The 18,191-nt window shown below is 49.8% G+C and overlaps 1 protein-coding gene across 1 annotated transcript in view; it reads right to left on the bottom strand.

Moving 5' to 3' along the window:
- The window catches only part of SLC18A2 (solute carrier family 18 member A2), a 38,697-nt gene extending 26,957 nt beyond the window's left edge, over nt 1–11,740 (bottom strand). Inside the window, exons 1-6 of the mRNA XM_069460489.1 lie at nt 11,633–11,740; nt 11,094–11,229; nt 9,386–9,737; nt 1,291–1,349; nt 939–1,022; nt 576–668 (exon numbers count right to left, since the gene is read on the bottom strand). Of these exons, the coding sequence (XP_069316590.1) occupies nt 576–668; nt 939–1,022; nt 1,291–1,349; nt 9,386–9,737; nt 11,094–11,214 (709 nt within the window). The 5' untranslated portion in view covers nt 11,215–11,229; nt 11,633–11,740. The remainder of the gene's footprint in view (nt 1–575; nt 669–938; nt 1,023–1,290; nt 1,350–9,385; nt 9,738–11,093; nt 11,230–11,632) is intronic.
- Nucleotides 11,741–18,191: the final 6,451 nt, after the last annotated feature.

Below are 18,191 nucleotides of genomic sequence, written 5' to 3'. Positions count from 1 at the left end.
TAAGCGGCTTTGGCAACTACCTCCAAGTGGCTTTTTGCAGGAGAAATAGGCAAGAGGCTGCAAAGGTCACCCTGAAAGCAAAGATCCATGGGAAACAAGGTCCAGGGCTGCGCTGCTGACGGGGCACAGGAAATGGGTACACAGGAACCTCATTCCTTATAAACCAGCACAGCCAGGAGCTGCAGCCTCTGCGATGAACATCAGGAACATTAAAAGACAAGGGAAAGGCTCCAAATCTTCTCTCAGGGAAGACACTCGTCCCTGGCCTGGGGGGCAGCCAGGGCAAGTGGGGCAGAGGCAGGAAGGTTCTCGCCGATCACGACTCACAGACTGTCCCAGTGGAAATGGTCTGGCAGACCATCCTCTTCAACCCTTCGTTGTCCATCTGGGAGGTTTGGGGCAGAGGCACGGGGAGCCCTGGGCCTCCCAGCTCAGGACTCTTCCTACCACTTTCAAAGTCTCCAAGAAAGTAGGAAATAAAAAGGGGGTGTCTGGGAAATTTGTCGGTGTGAGCGTGGACTTGGCCCCACCGTGACCTCTCCTGCCTGTGCACCCACACGGGGGATCTCACCCACCTAAGACCCCCATGGCCAGGCCTCCCAAGGCGATCCCCATGGCGTTGCCTCTCTCTTCGTCATCTGTGTACACGCTGGCCAGCATGCCCATGCCTAGACAGGGAAAGAGATGGTCAACACCTGAGCCCGGGAATCAGACTAGTCTGTGACCCGCCTTCCCTCTGCAGCCAGACTCATGCGATCTTCCCAAACCCGTCAGATTCACTAAAACATAAGAACAAGCAGAACCCAAGAGCCAGGTAGGTACCTTCTCTCCAAGAATCCTTCCCGTCCCACCCCACTACCTGATTCCCCAAATTAGCCCAGCTGACTCTGTAAGGGAAGCCCCTCCCCTGTCTTTGGCTGGGGCATCCTGGCACCTACCAGCGACAGAGGAGCAGGAGGAGCCCACTCCCTGCAGCGACCTGGCGATCAGCAGGAAGGCGTAGCTGCTGGAAAAGGCGAACACTGCAAGACAAGAGGTCCAGGACCCATGTCAGTGCCTCGGGACTGAACTGTCCCTAACAGGGACGTTTCTGAAGCCCTCCCTTAACCGTATGGACCATCACCACATTCACCACCGGGTGCTTCTGCTCCAGGGAGACCTCTCTGTACCAACTCTTTCTGCAACTGTCGCCAGTACGCAAACCCCCAGGTTGCATTCTTAGTTTTTGGCTCGTGGGCGTCAGCGCCCATCCTGAGACCCACACTCACAAGGCAAACATCAGACACTTACTAATTGTTGAGACGAACATGATGCAGAATCCCGCAAACATGGGAATTGGATAGCCGATTCTGCAAAACACAAACACGAGGGGAGTCTGGTGACCGCTGGTATTTTTTTTTAAGGCTTTATATTGACTCTCTCCTGGTTACCCTTTGGGATCAGGCAGATAAGTATTCGGTGGATATTTTATAAAAATTCATAGACTTGGTGCTTCCTACCTGACCTTTTTGTGTTTGACTGTCTTGGAACGTGAATACATTTATGGACTGCCACTCCGAACTGAAATTTCTCTGGAATAAATGTTAACACAATATTGGCAAAGTACTCAGAACACATCCGAAATACACGGCCCCTATTTCTGTCATTTTTTTATTATTCCTTTAATTATAGTCTCTGCTAGAGCTTTCCCAAAGGAACAACTGCAATCAAATGATTCTGGTAAAAGGCCATCAAGTGATTCAACTAGCAGCAAAGACAACTGCACTACGTCTAGGAGGCGTTAGGAAGCAAGATTTTTAAATCTGCCTTCCTGTTGACCCCGGCAAGGCCAGCCTAGAAAGACAGGACTTGGGGGTGGGGGGCAGGGAGATGACCGTCCCCCAGCCAGTGGCAGGTGGGAAGGACTTGTGGCAAGGTGGCTCCAGAGCCTATCCTTCCTCCCTCCCTCTCAAGAGAGAAGGTGGGTAGGCCCATCCCCTCTTAATGTTACAGCCCCCCTCCCTTATAAAATAAAAAGGAAAAAATAAAGGCCTCATTTTCTGTGCAAAATTTCAAAACCCAAATTGTTCTGTAAGACCACTGCCCACACAGGGCTCTGGCGCCAGACCCGCAGGGCTGAGGGGAAGACCCCGGCCTTCCTGTATCACACATCTGGTGGGACACTTGGCCCTGCCACTTACCCCGGGGAAGTCTCCTCTCAGCCCCACGGAGAGACCACGGCCCACCTCCCAGGACTGGAGTGCAGAAAGAGATGTGGACATCAGACTGCCTACAGGGTACCCAGAGCACAGAAGGTGCCTCAGAACTTTATTTCCTCCCTCGTTCTCTTCCTCCTTTTCCTCTGTTCCTGTCAGACTAAGACAGCTCGGTCCCTGCTCTGCAGGCCAGCATGAGGGTGCAGGCGGTTTCCTCCATTTGAAAGGGGCCGACACCGGCTGAGCTATCATCCAACTGCAGATTTGCTCCAACCAACAAGAGCTCAGAACATCTCCAAGCCTCTTCTCTCTCCCGCCTGGTCCCTTGGGAACCTGGAGAGGAACAAACTGAATCCAAGAAGGCAGGAGGACCAAGCAACCTGAGTCCCAGGCACAGCCTGGAAGGACTCTTCTATTCCAGGCTTCCGTAAAAGATCACAGTCACAGCACTATAATCTAAAGGTTACACTCAACTCTCCAAGCACTCACACCCCCAGCTCAATGATTTGATAAGGGTCTCATTTCACTTCCCTATTTTGCAAATGAGGAAACCGAAGCATGAAAAAGTGAGTTATCAAATGTCATCGGGCTAACTTCACTTGGGCCATTCCCTCCAGTCCAGGGCTTTTCCTTGCAAACTTTACACCTGCCCAGGCAAAGGACATATGTGGCTTTAAATAGAATCTTGCCAAAAGTTCTCCTGCCCATATATTTTTTTAAACAGCTTCACATGCATCCAGAAGCCAAATACCAAAGATGCAAACATTAATAGCATCTCAAAATTATGACAGATGCCCAGGCAGTCAGTCCGCCTCCCACAAACCATGCAAAGAGCCCCCCACTGTGAATGGAAACGAGCTTATAATTCACAAAGGGGGATCCAAGCAAGTCGGGTGAACCAAGAAAGACACCAGGACCCTGAGCTGCAGTTCAGACAGCCATCGGATGGCAGTGTCCCCTCTTCTCAGCCTGCGTCAGCTGACTGTTCCGTGCTCCTTACTCACGTAGACAGCAGAAAGCCAACCCCGAGGCTTACACAGCACTGCCGGAGGCTCAGAGAGAACTCGCAGGTGGTTTATGAAACAATGGACATAGCATGACATTCCTGGCTGCCCTGGAACAAACACAGGCTGGCTTCTCACCCCCTTCAACACATATTTGGAAAGTCTAGTAGGTGAAGTGCCAATATACATGTCAAAGCTGCAATTGGGGGCTTAACTCTTCCTTCACTGATTCTTCATTGTGGTCACTTCTAAGGCTCTAACCTGGAGCCCTTCTGGCCACAGGGACATCCCTGCAGCCAAATAAGACACCTGTGGTCCCTTTGCAGACTACAGGCAGAAGCACAGGGTGGTTTCAGGACAAAACTTGGTAAAATTCGATAACCCGTCTGTGACCCCCCAAACCACCAGCAATACGGCACCCAGTCTGCAGTCCAGCTGGTGGCCGAGGTATCCTGGCAGGGCACAAATGGGATGGCCTGGCAGCCACTGCACCCCACCCCACACCAGAAGACCTGGGCATTCCCCGTGACTGGGGGTAGGAGCCAGCAGGCAGGGTGACCTTGTTTTTCAGATGGCCAATGCCGAGGCCCAGGGAAGGTAAGAAACTTGCCCCAATTCCAAGGTGATGGGCATACGTCGAGTGTCTAGCATGTGCTGGGGCCTGCTGGCGTACACTTGGGTGGGGACGCCAGTCACAGGAGTGCGTGGGATGGAGGGTGCACGGTCTCACTGAAAACCACAGGCTGCGCATCAACAGAGGGTTCTTCTTCCCATCCCAGGTGCTGTTTGCTTTGGAAATTCTGCAGTTACTGCAGTTTTCCCCCACTCCCCACCCCCAATTCCTTTAGGATTTTAACAAAGCGTTTATGGGATAACCGAATGGCAGAGCTAGAAGGAAACTTGAAGGCTGGCCAGTCCACACCCTCCTCTTAGATGAGGAAGCTGAGGCTCGGAGACAGAGCGGCTCACCCGAGGCTACAGAGCAAGCCAATGGCCTTGGACACAAGTGGGCTCATGTCACTGCCTTCTCGTTACTGGACACGCCTGTGCCTGCACTTTCTGATGGGGCTGCCCGGTGGCATCATCTTTCCCCGGAGCTCAGCCCCGAGGCAAAGATGACACAACACAGCAGCTCCTGTGTCCCCACCCCAAACCCTTCTGGACCCTTGAATGTCCAGTTCAAGGAGAGCCAGCCAATGCCCCAGGGTCACCGAGTGGTGGACAGGAGGCCAAGGCCCTTTCTTCTTCCCCATAATAGCTCCCAAATGGACAAACTCAACTGACATTAGTCATAACCTACGTGTGAGTCGGCCCTCTTGTCTCAATTCCGTGCCATCAGGCATAGCACTGAGCACAGCTAGATCTGATTGGCAAACCTTTAACCAAATGTCCCAGTACAATCCCCATGTGAGTCACCCGGGCTACGGGCATCCTGTATAGAGCATCCGGGAGCAGTTGATCCAATCTCAGTGAGACTCAAAATCATACATCTAATCCCTAGAAAAACACCCAAGACAATAAATATTAATTATATATACTTGATAATGAGGAAACCCACATGTCCCTAAATGGTCACTGGCAATAATACCTTTTCTGTAATGCTAATAGCTTATCTTTGCCATAGAGACGAATGCAAGCTCTGTTCTCAAGACTGCCGAGACCACAGGTCCCTCTACGGTTGGGGGGCCCAGTAGGGTGCAGACCACCACCAGATGTGATGAGAGGTACCAGTTCCCTTTCAAAGTTCTCTGCACACTCCTAAAGTTGGTCCAGTAAATGAATGCCAGTAAACAGAGTGATATTTTAAAGTTGCTCAGATATAATAGGAAGTTTGTCAATCATTTAGTAAATGAAACAAACTTCTTAGATTTAGCCCTTGGGTCTGCCTGTCCTTGTCTGCCAAGAGGGAGCCCCGTGGGCCACAGATTTCTCACTCTCCTGGGCGTGAGCCCTGTTCCCTCACAGCCCACGTGGAGCCTCGGCTCCCGCAGGAGATGCTGTAATTCCACTGCCAGCTCCTGCTGATTTCAAAAGCAAAGACTCATCCAGCCCTCCCTTCCATCCCAGTGACATCTAAGACGGGTGATCCCCTCCCAGAACAGCTGGCTCCCCTGTCCACGGAGAAGCTGAAAAGGTCACTGCTTATTCCCACATCAAGCCCACTTGAGACCAACTGGCCGAAGCTACGAAAAAGATAAGCAGGGTAGATTTCGTACAGATTTCATACCCTGTGGCTTTCTCCCTGCTGTTCAGATGCTAAGATTTGTAAAGGAAAAAAACTGCTTTCAAATATACTAGGTAACTATGGAAATAAATTAAGCCACCAACGATGGCTTGATGAAAAGCAGATCACCACCAGGACAGTGACAAGCTAAGGAGGAAGCTGAGGGAAACGCCCCCAGCAACGGAGTTAACTCTTTCCCCAGCCAGCCGTTCCGCATGGATCATCTTTTGGTTCTGAAGATGCAACTGCGGTTTGAACCTCATGCTAAGCAGGTGAAGACCGCGATGCCACGTCTTTACCTTATTGACGGAAGAGGGAAATGTAAAGGTGTCTTCACATGGTTTATTTGCCTGCAACATTCCTTTTATGTACACGTATGTCTAAAATTCACTGACTGGACCAAATCATGACAGGCGTCACTGGTACGATCCTGCTACCACCTTTTGCACACAACTGCAATTGTGAAATGAATAGTTGAGCTGTAATTATAAGTCACAAGCGCCTCCAAGATGGAAATCGAGTCAACCAAGGCATCCTCAGGCTTTGGAGGGTCTTATTGGATGTGTCATCACTACACTACCAAAATCAAAGGTCCTTTGCCACCTATCTGGTCATGTATTTTAGGTAAAAAATAGAGCACTTGAAGAATAAATAAAACAGGAATAACAAGTATGGCATTACCAGCCAAATGAACAAAGAAACACTTCCAAGAATTGTTACTTTGTATTTTCAGGGTTTGGCCCAACATCTCATCTAATGCTTAAAACAACAGACTGGCAGCCTACCTTTTTGTGTCACCTACTCACAAAAGCCACTCACCTGACACCATCATGACCACGAATGGGTCATGGGTCCCTGGGTGTCGCATGTGTGCTGTAGGGTGTCTCATTTCAGAGTGGGTCCCACTTCACCTAAGGGCACCTTTAGAAAGGAATGCTCTGCCCCTCCTTGCCCATTGATAACACTCACTGTTTGGGCCTTTCCTCATTCAGCCTGGTACAACCAGGAAGAGCCCAGGTAAATGCAAGAAAGAGGTTTTGAACTACATTCTTCATTCTCAGTGGATGAAAGTACAAACTGTAGAGCAGTAAGCAGATAGAAAGAACAGGAAGGGAGGATGGCAGGGCCTTGAAATGGGACAGTCTGGACACCTCGCCAGAGTCCTGCCGCGGCTGAGGGCAAACCCTTTCTCCTCCTGAGCTGCAAACTCCTTTGCCTAAAAAATGCTAACACTGGCCCAAAAGCTTTTGGTAAAGTCAAGTCTCCGCAAGCGCTGATGCTCCACGTTTTTAACTATTCTTTAATCAGAAACATATTAAACAACTTTAAAATGCTATCTTAAACACACGTTTACAACACTGAAAACGTAAGTCAAACATCTTATTGGTGATTGAGGGTGTGATTAAATCAAAAGACTCACGTTTACAACACTGAAAACGTAAGTCAAACATCTTATTGGTGATTGAGGGTGTGATTAAATCAAAAGACTATCTGCAGTGGCCCACAGGGGAAGACTATTAAGGCAAATGGGATATATTTTTTCCTTCTCTATTACTGTTTCCCTCAGAACTTTGGTGGGAAGCAGAGTCTCAGAGTGCCCAGAAGAGCTGCAAAATCCCCAAATTCCCATCTACTGGGCTTGGAAAATATTTTTTTTAATTACAAATCATGATCATTTTGAAGGAGCAACAGAGCTCAATTGTTTTGGCTACATCAATATTAAAATGTGTTTGCATTTCCACATTACCAGGAAGCACTAGAAGATACAGATCATTTTTAAATTTGCCATGTAGCTAGGTGAACCAGCTGGGGATTAAAATTTTGCTCTAGATAATTTCCAAAGTGGGTTAATCACCGTAAGAATAGACTAAATTGCACAAGTCACAAAACAAAATTAGGTTTCTCTTGGAAGATAACTTTTTTTTTTTTTTTTTTGAGCCCCAAACATGAGCCGTGGGTGGCTGCAACCTCAAAGCCTTTGGAGTATTTAACAGGGGAAAGGTCTGGCTGGTTTTAAACAAGCTTTTTCCCCACGACATAAGCAAAGCAGTAAAAACAAGAATGGGATTTTTAAAAAGCTTTTCATTTGCCATTTGCATTTGGAAGATTGGAATACTCACATCATTTCAGCCAGAGTTTCTAAGTATTACACCCATGGCTAGCAACGTTCTGCCCAAGTGATTGGCAAGGTATTATTTCGATAATGTCCTCAATTTTCGCATATGGTATTTGAGTTGTTTGCTTTCTCAGAATACAAAACCCTGAGCCATTTTCTGTAATTACACCAGATGCATTTTAAGAAGCACTCTTAGTCTTGATGAAAGCAAGAAAACAATCCTGCAACTACCGAGGACTGTTTGGTTTTCCTCTGGAGCACAGAGGTGCTGCTCAATGTCACCTTGATAATGGTGCTTCTAGGGGGGCTCACAGTTGGCCTATCACTGGGTTAATTTGCTTAGCATATTTTATGTGGCAGCCTTATAATATTGCTTTGCACAGACTTCAGAGCTGGATGTGGCTTGAGATTATTAAAATCCATTCAATGGCACCACTCAGTCCAGAAAAATCAAACTGTCCGGCTCATCATGGGTGCATCAGACTCCCTAACCTCCGAGTCACACAGGGCTCCACTATCAGAAGGGCCTTATGCTTGGTTTAATGCCCTGTTGTTGCTGTCTTGAAATGCGTAATAATACTTGAACATGGGGCCTGAATTTTCATTTTGCACTGGGCTCCCTTATGTAAACGGTCCTACCCTCTCCCTCCCCACACCAAAGCCTGGGTAAATGTAAAGACTTCCCTGATCCCTGAAATGCCAGCTGACCTGCTCAAAATTGTGTTTGGCTCACTGACTTCAATTTGGCTTTGGAATCTCTAATGGCTCCCCAACTGCCCCACAATAGCACCCCAGTCCTCTCTCAGCCTAGCCCTGCCCTCCTTAGTTCACCCCTCTGCCCACCACATTTTCTAGTCTAGTCTTTGTTCCTACTCCTGGGCCTGGTCCACAGGTAGGGCTCTGGGCACTCCCCTCTCTGCCATTTTTGCATTTCTGCCTGGGCTTCTATACCGTGCACCTGGCAGCCCACCACCAACACGCTTGGCTACACCTGCTCCCACTTCCTTGCACCGACACCCTTGGGCACTGCCTCCTCCCCTTAGTCCCAAAGCCCCTTGTCCTGTGCTTTGAGCCCCCCACACAGACCAGACAAAATTGTGCCAACTCAGCTGTAGAACAAATACTTGCTAGATGGTCACCGACAACGGAGAAGCAAACAAGATGACAAATAATGCATGTGTTGAAAAAAATCTAGAACGTCCTGATTAATATAAAGCTAATCTGGACAGCTTGCATTATCCAGACAATAACCTCAGTTCTTGTCCCTTTGTGCCCATGGACACAGCTAAGTAACCGGCAGAAGGGAAGAAACAAAGCCATGACCTCAGCATCAGCCGAGTCCCATCTATGCCGCAGTGTTCCAACCTCCTCCCACATTCCCTGCCTCGGCATCCACTAGAGCCTTTACCATTCCAGCTCTCAAAGAAGCCACCTTGGCTTTCCATAAGGAAGTGCACGACCAGGGGTGGGGACAAGCAGCAGCCACGTGGCACACAGAATCCAAAGACAGCCATGACAGCTACAGAGTTCTAGCTGCCCAAGGGTGATTCTGACAAATGTACTTATGAAACCTGGCGTTTAGACACACCAAAGTTCTCCCACTTGGGGTGAGCCTCTTTATTCTGTCTTCTTTAATATTTTCTTACTTGTTGAGCATTGGAGGGGGGATGGGGAAATCATGATTATCCGACGACAGAGACATAAAGGGACGGACACTGGTTTCCCCAGCTCAGCCGGCACAAATGGTGCAGATTCTGACAAATGAATAAGCAGTGGAATCCCAGTGGGGACAGGAGCTTGGAATGACAGAAATCTACAACCCTGGGACTACAGCAAGCCTCCCTACCTGTTAGTCAGCAGGCCTATGAAAGGGTTGGTGAGGAGCTGGACAGTGGCTTTCGAGGCAAACAACAGGCCAACCTGCACGTTTTCATTCAAGAGGTCCTTGTCTTCACTGGGACAGTCGGAAGGGGCAGAGGACGTGTTGGTCACCATGTGCGGTGTGGTGGCCTTACGCAGCTGCCCCCCCTGCAGGTCTCGAGTGGCGTTCCCAGTGACCATGGTAGAGTTGTCATAATAGGAAAAGATGCTCTGGAAGCTGTCCGAGGTGGAGGTGGTGAGCACCGGCCTGGCCGTCTGGGTTTCTGTAGTGTTGTTCTCATGCTCAATGCTGTACAGGTAACTGGGGATGATGGGGACTGGGGAGGAGAGGAACAGCAAGGCGGTGACCACACCGAAACCTTCCCCCTCCGGGACAAATGCCAGAGAGGTGGCACATCTACCCCAGGACAGGACCCCTGTGCCGGATGCCCACACTGCTCACTAGACAGCACAAAGTCCCCAGAGGCTCTGAGCGGTCCTCTGCTCTCAGAGGCAGCCGCTGTGCTAAACTGACTGCCCCGGAGACTTAGATATGGTCTGAGTCGAGATAGTGCCCACCTGGCGTTAACCAGTGTTTCTCAGCACGAGAGGTTCGAAAGACTTTTAAATGAACCAATCAAGGGAACACATCTGAATTTCATTATGTGTCTTAAAAAAAAAAATCAACACGCAGGAAGTAATAATTTGGAAGTTCTGCAAAAGACCCATTTCATCTTTCCATTATGTGAGTGGGAATCTGCCATTTTTCATCCAACTTGTAAGATTTCAGAATTCCTAAGACTTCTATAAAGGAAAAGCAAAATTGTTTAATAGAAACTTGGGGCACAGGTGTAACAATAGAGCAGTCAAGCCAGAGAACTGGGGCCCGTGTTACTGGAAACAGATGGGCCCACAGCTGATCCCCCTGGAGGTGAAACCTGCCTACTCCACGCTCTGCAAACTGCTGTAAGAACCTGCACCTGGGGAGAAAGGAACTCGCACCCGCCACCTAAGAGTCTAAACAAAAAAAATATTTGATTAAAGACATGCTTTTTAAGGAAAAGCATGCCAAATACTTTTTTGTTAATGAGGCTAATTAAGAGACCTGGATTTCAATTATTTAGTTTTTCAAAAATTCATTATAGGAAAAAGGAGAAAACCAACAGTGTCCAAATTGCTCTGGCCATGGGTCCTGAAATGTTTCCATCGCCATTCAGTCATCCGACAGATCTAAATGTCACTTCCTTTTTTGGAGGGATGGACAGTGGCTTGGTTTTTTTCATGTTACACCAAATTATTAACCCACCTTTTTGGATAGCATAATAACTATTCTAACACATTTTGAACTCTGGGAATTGTTCCTCTTTAATAGAAATCTTTTTCATCGCTGTGAAAGTGGGCAAGGGGAAGCGGGGAATTATCAGGAGGAAACATAAGTTCTGGGTCTTATCAGATGTCACAGTTTCTGCCCTGACCACCAGGAAAGAGAAGCCACGAACGCGGCTCCTCCTAGCCCAGGCGCCGCGGTCTGCAGGGGATGTGTTTTTTGCAAAGCGTGTTCTCCAACTTTCCCGGGTCGGTGCGGAGTTCCGGGACCGCGCTCGGCTAAGTGGGGCGCCCAAGGAAGAGGTTTCCCGAGGAAGCGGCATGCGGGGAAGGGGCGCCCGGGGAGGGGACGCCCAGTCCGTACGTACCCACGACGGTGAGCAGCATGTTGTCCAGCAGCAGCGCGAGGAACACGATGAACAGGATGAGCTTCCGCGAGTGGCGGCTCTCCGGCAGCCAGCGGAGCAGCGCCAGCTCGCTCAGGGCCATGGCTTCGGGGCTCGGCTGCGGGCGCGGCGCGCGGTGAGGGACGGACACGGCCGGGGACCCCCACGCTGCCGCCCCCAGCCAGGGAACCGCGCGCACTGGCGCCCCGGCCTCCGCCCGCCTGCCCCGATCGCGTCCCCACGAGCACCTGCGCTCCCTGGAAAGAGCATCCGCGAGCGCCGTCGGGGACCCAGCCTGGGGCCGCCGGGCGCAACCCTGCGCCCCGTCGCCCCCGAGGCTCACACCTCTCGGACTGCGCCCTCGGAACGCGCCGCGGGCCCCGCGCTCCCTGCGCCCTGCACCCCGCCTGCCCGGTGGTCCCCGGAATCCCGCGCGCAGCGCTTTGGGGGGTCCCCGCCCTCCCCCAGCCCCTGGCCTACTGACGCCGTGCCCCGCGGGCAGGGAGCAAGGTCGGCGTTACCTCGGGATCGCCTGCGGCTGCCTGCCCGGGTCCTCCGCGACCGCGACACCGCCCGGGCCGCTGTGGGCTCCGTCAGTCCTGGCGGCTCGGGTTCGCCGTCTCCACCCCAGCGGCCGCCGCCGCCGCTCAGTTTAGCGGGTCCGGCTCTGACGTCACGGCCAGCGGGGGCGGGGGCCCGGGGCGCGGTGGCGCCGATACCGCGCTCGGAGGAGCCGCCCCCTCCCTGTCCCCGCCTCCGCCTCCACCCTGGCGCAGACCCTGCCCGGCCCAGCTGCGCGCCCTGGAGACCTGGGCCAGGTGAAGCTGCAGGGGCGCAGAGGGAAGGGGTCGGGTGCCCGGGCGAGAGGTGAAGGGCCAGGGCCAAGGTGAAGAGGCAGGGACCAGTGGTTTCTTCTGCTTTGAACAAGTTAGGTGGCCCTTTAAGCCTCAGTATCCCTGAAATGAGCCGTCTAGACATGAATGATGGCCGTGGGATGAGTGCACCAGGGGTCGTAGGTGTTTGGGAACCAGGGACAGACTTTTTCTTGGGAAAGCCATACTTTGCACCCCCCCATCTCCTCCCCTCCTCCACCTCTGCGGCGTGATGCAGGTGCCCCTCGGAGCCTTTGAGCCTTGGGCACCCTCAAGCTGGTGACGTGGGAATGGGGGAAAGAGATACCTCTCAGTGTCACCCCACAGTGGAAGTGGGGGGAGGTGAGGGTTTCAGGCCCTTGAGTCCAGGTGTCAGAAAGTGGGAGCAGGGCACCTGGGCCTCTGGGGCCACCTGGGCAGGAGGCCCTGGAGATTGGTGAGTGCCTGGCGCCTTAGTGCAAGGGCTCGGGCAGCAGCTGGCCCTGGCCCTGTGTGCCGCAGGCTCCGTGCTGTGCCCTGGGGGTCTGGTCTAGAGATGGTTGAGAGAGGCAGGGTGCCTGTTTGTGGCTGACTCCGAGCTGTTATCCTCACTCCCAAGGGCTAAGAGTCCACCTGTGATTTCCAAATCTTTTTTATAAACAAAGGAGAAAAAAACAGATGCCCCTCTGACAGAGCTGGAGCTCTGGAGGCCTTCCAAGGGGCTACAGGAACAGGAGCTGTTTTCTTGGAAAGCCATTTAGAATAAATGTTAGCATGTCACAGTCTCTTAGCAGAAGAGTCTGACCTTGTTTTATTCATGTTCTCTTGGGTTGTCAGCAGGAGGCCACTTGGAGCAGCAGCGTGATGTGCGACTGTCCCCAATCTCTCTACCTCCTTAGTTCCTTCCAGAGACCCCCTGATGCTTCCCATTGTGACCCCCCCCCATGTGTGAGCAAAGATGGTTGAATAGGTAAATAGGTCAAGAACACGGGTCTCTGGGATGTCCCAGGATGTGTGCAACTTAAATATTAAATAGGGAGGAGAGAAAGCAAACCACTGAGGAGGGGAAAGGAGATGGCAGTGAGCTGTTTAAGATGTTAAGATGTCACATTCCTGGAATGCCCCAAAGTGCTTGCTTTGGAGTTTCAGAACCCACAGATACAGGCCCTACCCAGGGACTGTAGGGACAGAGAAGCGTCACTGTTAAGGGCCTTTGTCAGGATGCCTGGGCCCCAGCCTTGGGCAGGTTATATAGCCTTTGTGTGCCTTACCTTCCCTGTCTCTGAAATACGGACACTATTAATAATTGGATCTACTGCAGGGTGGTTGTGAGAGCTAAATGGGAATGGACAGGCAGCTCTTAGCACCGTGCCGGGCACACGGTGGAAGCTCCATAAGTGTCAGCCATTCATGAGTATTTGTTGAGTGCTTACTGTGTGCCAGGCACATGGCTGATGCTGGGGAGACAGTAATGGCCTAGACAAAACCCCTGCTCTGGGGTTGCTGACATCCTTACATTCCTGTAACCACTTCACAGCAGGGAACACAGGAAGCCACACCAAACAAACTCCATCGCAGCCAGCAGGAGGAAGATTGCTCCAGGACAAGTGCTACCCTGTGCTCCCTCCTCCATCCCTGCCACCACCCCTGGAGCACCGTGGCCTGTAACTGAGTCTTCAAACTTTTTGTTGACAACACCTAAAAGAATTTTTTTTTAAATATATATGCCTTGCACATTAACTGGTATCTAAAATGAGTTTTTTAATCACAAATTTAAATAGTTTGGGGTATACTGTATATGTTTAACTTTATATATAAAATTATTATATCTCTCTTTTAAATGTACCCAATGGAATATAAATATTATAAAAATGCAAAACCACCGTATTATACTTAAAAATACAAACAAGTTTCTCTTTCACAGCCAAAAAATTTACATTGTGTTCTTTACACCTTCAAAGTAGGTTTTCATTCCATTTCCAACAGAATTTTATCCTACTGTAATGTTTTATCATTTAAATTCTGTGTTCACCAACTTACCTATTATGTAAACTGTGACAAATATATGAATATGCATTAACTTTTTAAAGTTTTCTTATGGCCATAAGGCTCTAAAATTCCCTGTAAGATTGTGTGATTATAACAGTTATTAATGGTATGCAAATGATCAAGTCATCATACATAAACATGAATCTTGATAAATTAACATAAAAAGGAAAATTGTATTAGAAGTGCATTACTTAATGAGATGGATGGAAGGGGATTTTTGGAGCCTTGATGAAAGAGACCCTGATATTGTCTCTGATTAGTGACTGGGATGCTTTCATGCCTCAGGACGCTGTACCACCGTGAGGTGGTCAGACTCGGATTAGGTACCAGGTGAGCCTTTCTTTTGCCCAGTGGGAGACAGGAGATTGCTGACAGGGGAGGGGATAAAGGAGCCTCCTGATGTCTGCATCCTGGTCCATCTCAACCAGATCAATTTTAAATATGGAAATTGAGGGTCCCCAATGGCTTGGGAAATCTTCATATAGACCCAGGGTCTCTGCATTCCAGGCTGAAGGACCCAATCTGGGAGGCCCTGCCTGGGCTGGGCCTTCAGCCCTCCACAGCCTTTTCTTATACCTCTCAGCCCCTGCCTTCCCCCTCCAGCCACAGTGGTTCCTCTCAGTGTTCCTCTGCCTCAGGGCCTTTGCACATTCTCTTTCCTCTTCCTGGGAAGTTCTTCCTCTTCTTTTCCTAGTAATCTCCTCATTCTTCATTACTAGCCCTAACGTTACTTCTTGAGGGAAGCCATGCATTCATAGACCCCACCACCACTGTCAGACAAGTCCCTCTCTTATTAACCTACATGGAACCTTACTTCCTCCAGAGTATGCGTCTCCATGTGGAATGATACCCCCATAAGTGCGATTAATCATCTCTGTCTTCCCAGGTATCAGGACTGGGGTTACTCACTCATCACTGATATTCCAGAACACAGACAATGCTCATTAAACACCTGCAGAGAGATGTGCATGGCCGTTAGCAGAGCTGTGGGAACCAGAAAGAGAAACATCTTTCTGGAAGGGGAAGGGCATGTTCCTCTCTCTCCTGCTGTAGGCCACTCCTCAAGGACCAGGCTTTGAGGATGCTGCCTAGTGGACACAACCTTTATTTATTCTCCCTGGGAATGCAGACTGGTGGGCTCAGCCACTCCACCTTCTGGCTCTACCCACTTGCACCTTTTTTGGACATTAGGGACTGAGAAGGTGCGAAGGTACCACCAGGATTGGCTTTTTCATTAAATTTCAGTATTTAGGAATGATAATTCCTAAATTCCATTGAGGAGGTAGCCACCTAGACCATAGCAGTCAACTGAAGTAGACATTATCTGAGATACACTAACGTGGGTTTAAGCTATAGGTAGCATCTAGCTGGGTCACTTTACAAGCTGCATGACATGTATGGGGATGCTATTTAATTAACCATTGCATGCCTCAGTTTCTCATCTGTCACTTGAGCATAATAATAGTCCCTCCCTCGGTTATAGAGATCAAGTGGGATGAGCCTGGCAGAGTGCCTGACACTCATCAGGTGTTGTCTGTTATTGGAAAATTGAAAAGCTGAATACAGGAATGGTGTGGGTGTTCCATGGGGAAAATCCTCAGGGGCTCCCATCACCAGAGAACTTGGAAATAAGGAAAACACACTTACCTCCTGGTCATTAAGCTGTGAAATGCAAATAATGGGTCACAGCAGAAATTAACAAAGGCATGATGAAGAGACTTGTTAGACAAGTTAGCACATGCACATGAGGAAAGAAAGGTGCAGTGGCCAGGTGGACCCAGATAGGAGCAGGCAGGTCACAGAAGGGGGAGCCCAAATGGCTACAAGCTCATGCAGAGACACTCAGACACACTAGTAATCAGAGAAACGTCAATTAAAATGACGAGGTACAGCACTACACCCATAGCACCGGCAGCAATAGCAAGCCAGGTAATGTCACTTGTTGTGAAGATGTAGGAAAACGGAATCCTTTCCTTGGCACAGATGGGGACTGGTGCAACCTTTCTGGAGAGTGATCAGGAGGTTAAGTAAGTGCCCATCTTCTGATCCGGCAACCTCTCTCCCTGCTGGTCTTTCTTTACCCCAGGAAGCCGATTAAATAGCTCCCTGGGGACCAGGAAGCCGATTAAATAGCTCCCTGGAGACTCCCCACAGAAGAGGCCCATGCACAGAGAGCTGCTCCTGGGAGAGCGGGGTAAACATAGCACACACCTAGGATGCTCTGCGCACCAGGGGAGTCGTTGAGACAGTTCACGCTGTGCTTTATGGGAAACCCCTCCCCATTTGTGCATGGCTGCAGGTGGCTCCCGTGGCCTGGATCAGTCCCCTGATCCTCCAGGGCTGGCGGCTTCAGCTGAACCTTCAGAGGAATCCTCCATCTAGACAGGGTTTGTCTGCAGACTATGTGGACGAAGAGTCCCTTGGGCAAAACCCTCAAGAGCTTTACTAATATCTTCCTTGTAGAACAACAACAAGGTGCTGGTGGTGGTATTTCTCCGTAGCTTGAGGGAGGGTCTCTCTGCTCCCCACGCCAGGGCTGGGCAGGCTTGGGGCAGAACAGCATAGGACTGTGGGAGGTGAAACAGGGACTGCTCCCCACCCCAGGACTGAAACAGGGACCTGAAGCAGGAAGGACCCTCAGGCTCCAGTCTCTCCCCTCCCGCCACGGTGTCTCAGAGAAATCCCCGCTCAGACGGAAGGGGAATGGACAAGGACAGTCATTGTGGTATTGCCTGCGTCAGTGGAGAGTTGAGGCTACCTCGGTTTCCATCCTAGGGAATAAGTGAAATGTGGAGGGTGTGCACGGTAGAGTACCACGGAGCCGCAGACGTGACGCACTGGATTACACACATATCTGTGGGCAGATCTCAGGAGGTCTTGAGTACGAAAGAAAGAGGACAGCAAGTTCTACAGCACGATTCCAGGTTGATACATGGAAAGTGCACGGGGGTCCCACTGCATATTTTGGAGGCTTCATTTCCAGTCAAGGGAATGTATCAAGTACATGGGAGTGGGTGCTCTTGGGGATCTGGGATGAGGCAGGAAAGTGGAAGAAAGTGCAAATAAAACAAGAAATGAGCCTTACAAGGACGACTGACCACAGTGACACAGGAAAGTGACTCCCAATGCTGGGAGCCTCTTAAGGTCCAGGTGGGTCCTTGGCTTCGTGCAAGAAAGAATTCAGAAGTGAGCTGACAGTATAAAATGAAAGCAAGATTTATTCAGAAACTATAGAAAGTCTACTCCATAGAGCAGAGGCTAATTCTCCCTGTGGAAGAGAACCAGCTTCCTGGTTCCTGTTGCCCTTCTATTTAAGCAACAGCTTAATTACAGCTAAACAAGGGGAGGAATATTCATGGAAGGAGCAATGTGTTCCTGGAATCAGGGTGACACCCTCTGTTCCTCCACCGTCTTGGTTCTAACCAGTTGGAACTTGCCCTGCCTCCATCCTATTTTGATCAAGGTAATTTTGAGACTTCCTGATTCAGGGAACTTCCTGACCCTTAGGAAGTTAGATAAAGCTAGATCAACTCCCAAAGCAATGCCCAAGACAGTACCTAAAGCAGTACCTGCTAGTTCCCTGTCTCAATAGCATGCTGGGAACTGAGGCTGATGATCAACTCAACTCCCTGTACATGAGACACCCCGTTCCCAAAAGGATGTGTCCCTCAAAAGGGGCTGTCCAGCATGGATACCTAGAGAAAACAAAGGCTTTCAGTAGATTTAGCTGTGCTGAACACCTAGGCCACACAGGGAAATGTGTCCCCAGGGCAGGCAGGGCTATGCTGTGTCTCAAGCCAGACTGAAGTGAAATGATGGCAGATGGAAACCTCTATCCTCAGAAAACAACAAAGAACATCAGAAAGGGTAAATATCTGGCTCAATGCAAAAGCCTCTTGGGTGAATTTTTTTGGTTTGGCTTGGTTTGGTTTTTGTCTTTTCCCTCTTATTTTTTTAATAAACCTTTGTTTAAAATTAAAATGATAACATCATCTGGAGGGGGTTATGACATGTTTAGATGTATTTCTTATAATAACTATAACTTAAGGAGTGGGGTGCTTATGGGCCTATAATGTGGAGAGATTTCTGTATTTTATGTGAAGTGTTTATTATTAACTGTAAATGGACTGTTAGGAGTTGAGGATATACAATGTAATCCTTAGGGCCACCACTATAAAAA

This window comes from Eulemur rufifrons, chromosome 28, assembly GCF_041146395.1.
Source record: "Eulemur rufifrons isolate Redbay chromosome 28, OSU_ERuf_1, whole genome shotgun sequence".
Taxonomy (NCBI): Eukaryota; Metazoa; Chordata; class Mammalia; order Primates; family Lemuridae; genus Eulemur; species Eulemur rufifrons.
Note: the sequence above shows the minus strand (reverse complement) of the source record. Positions and strands in the feature narration are given on the sequence as shown.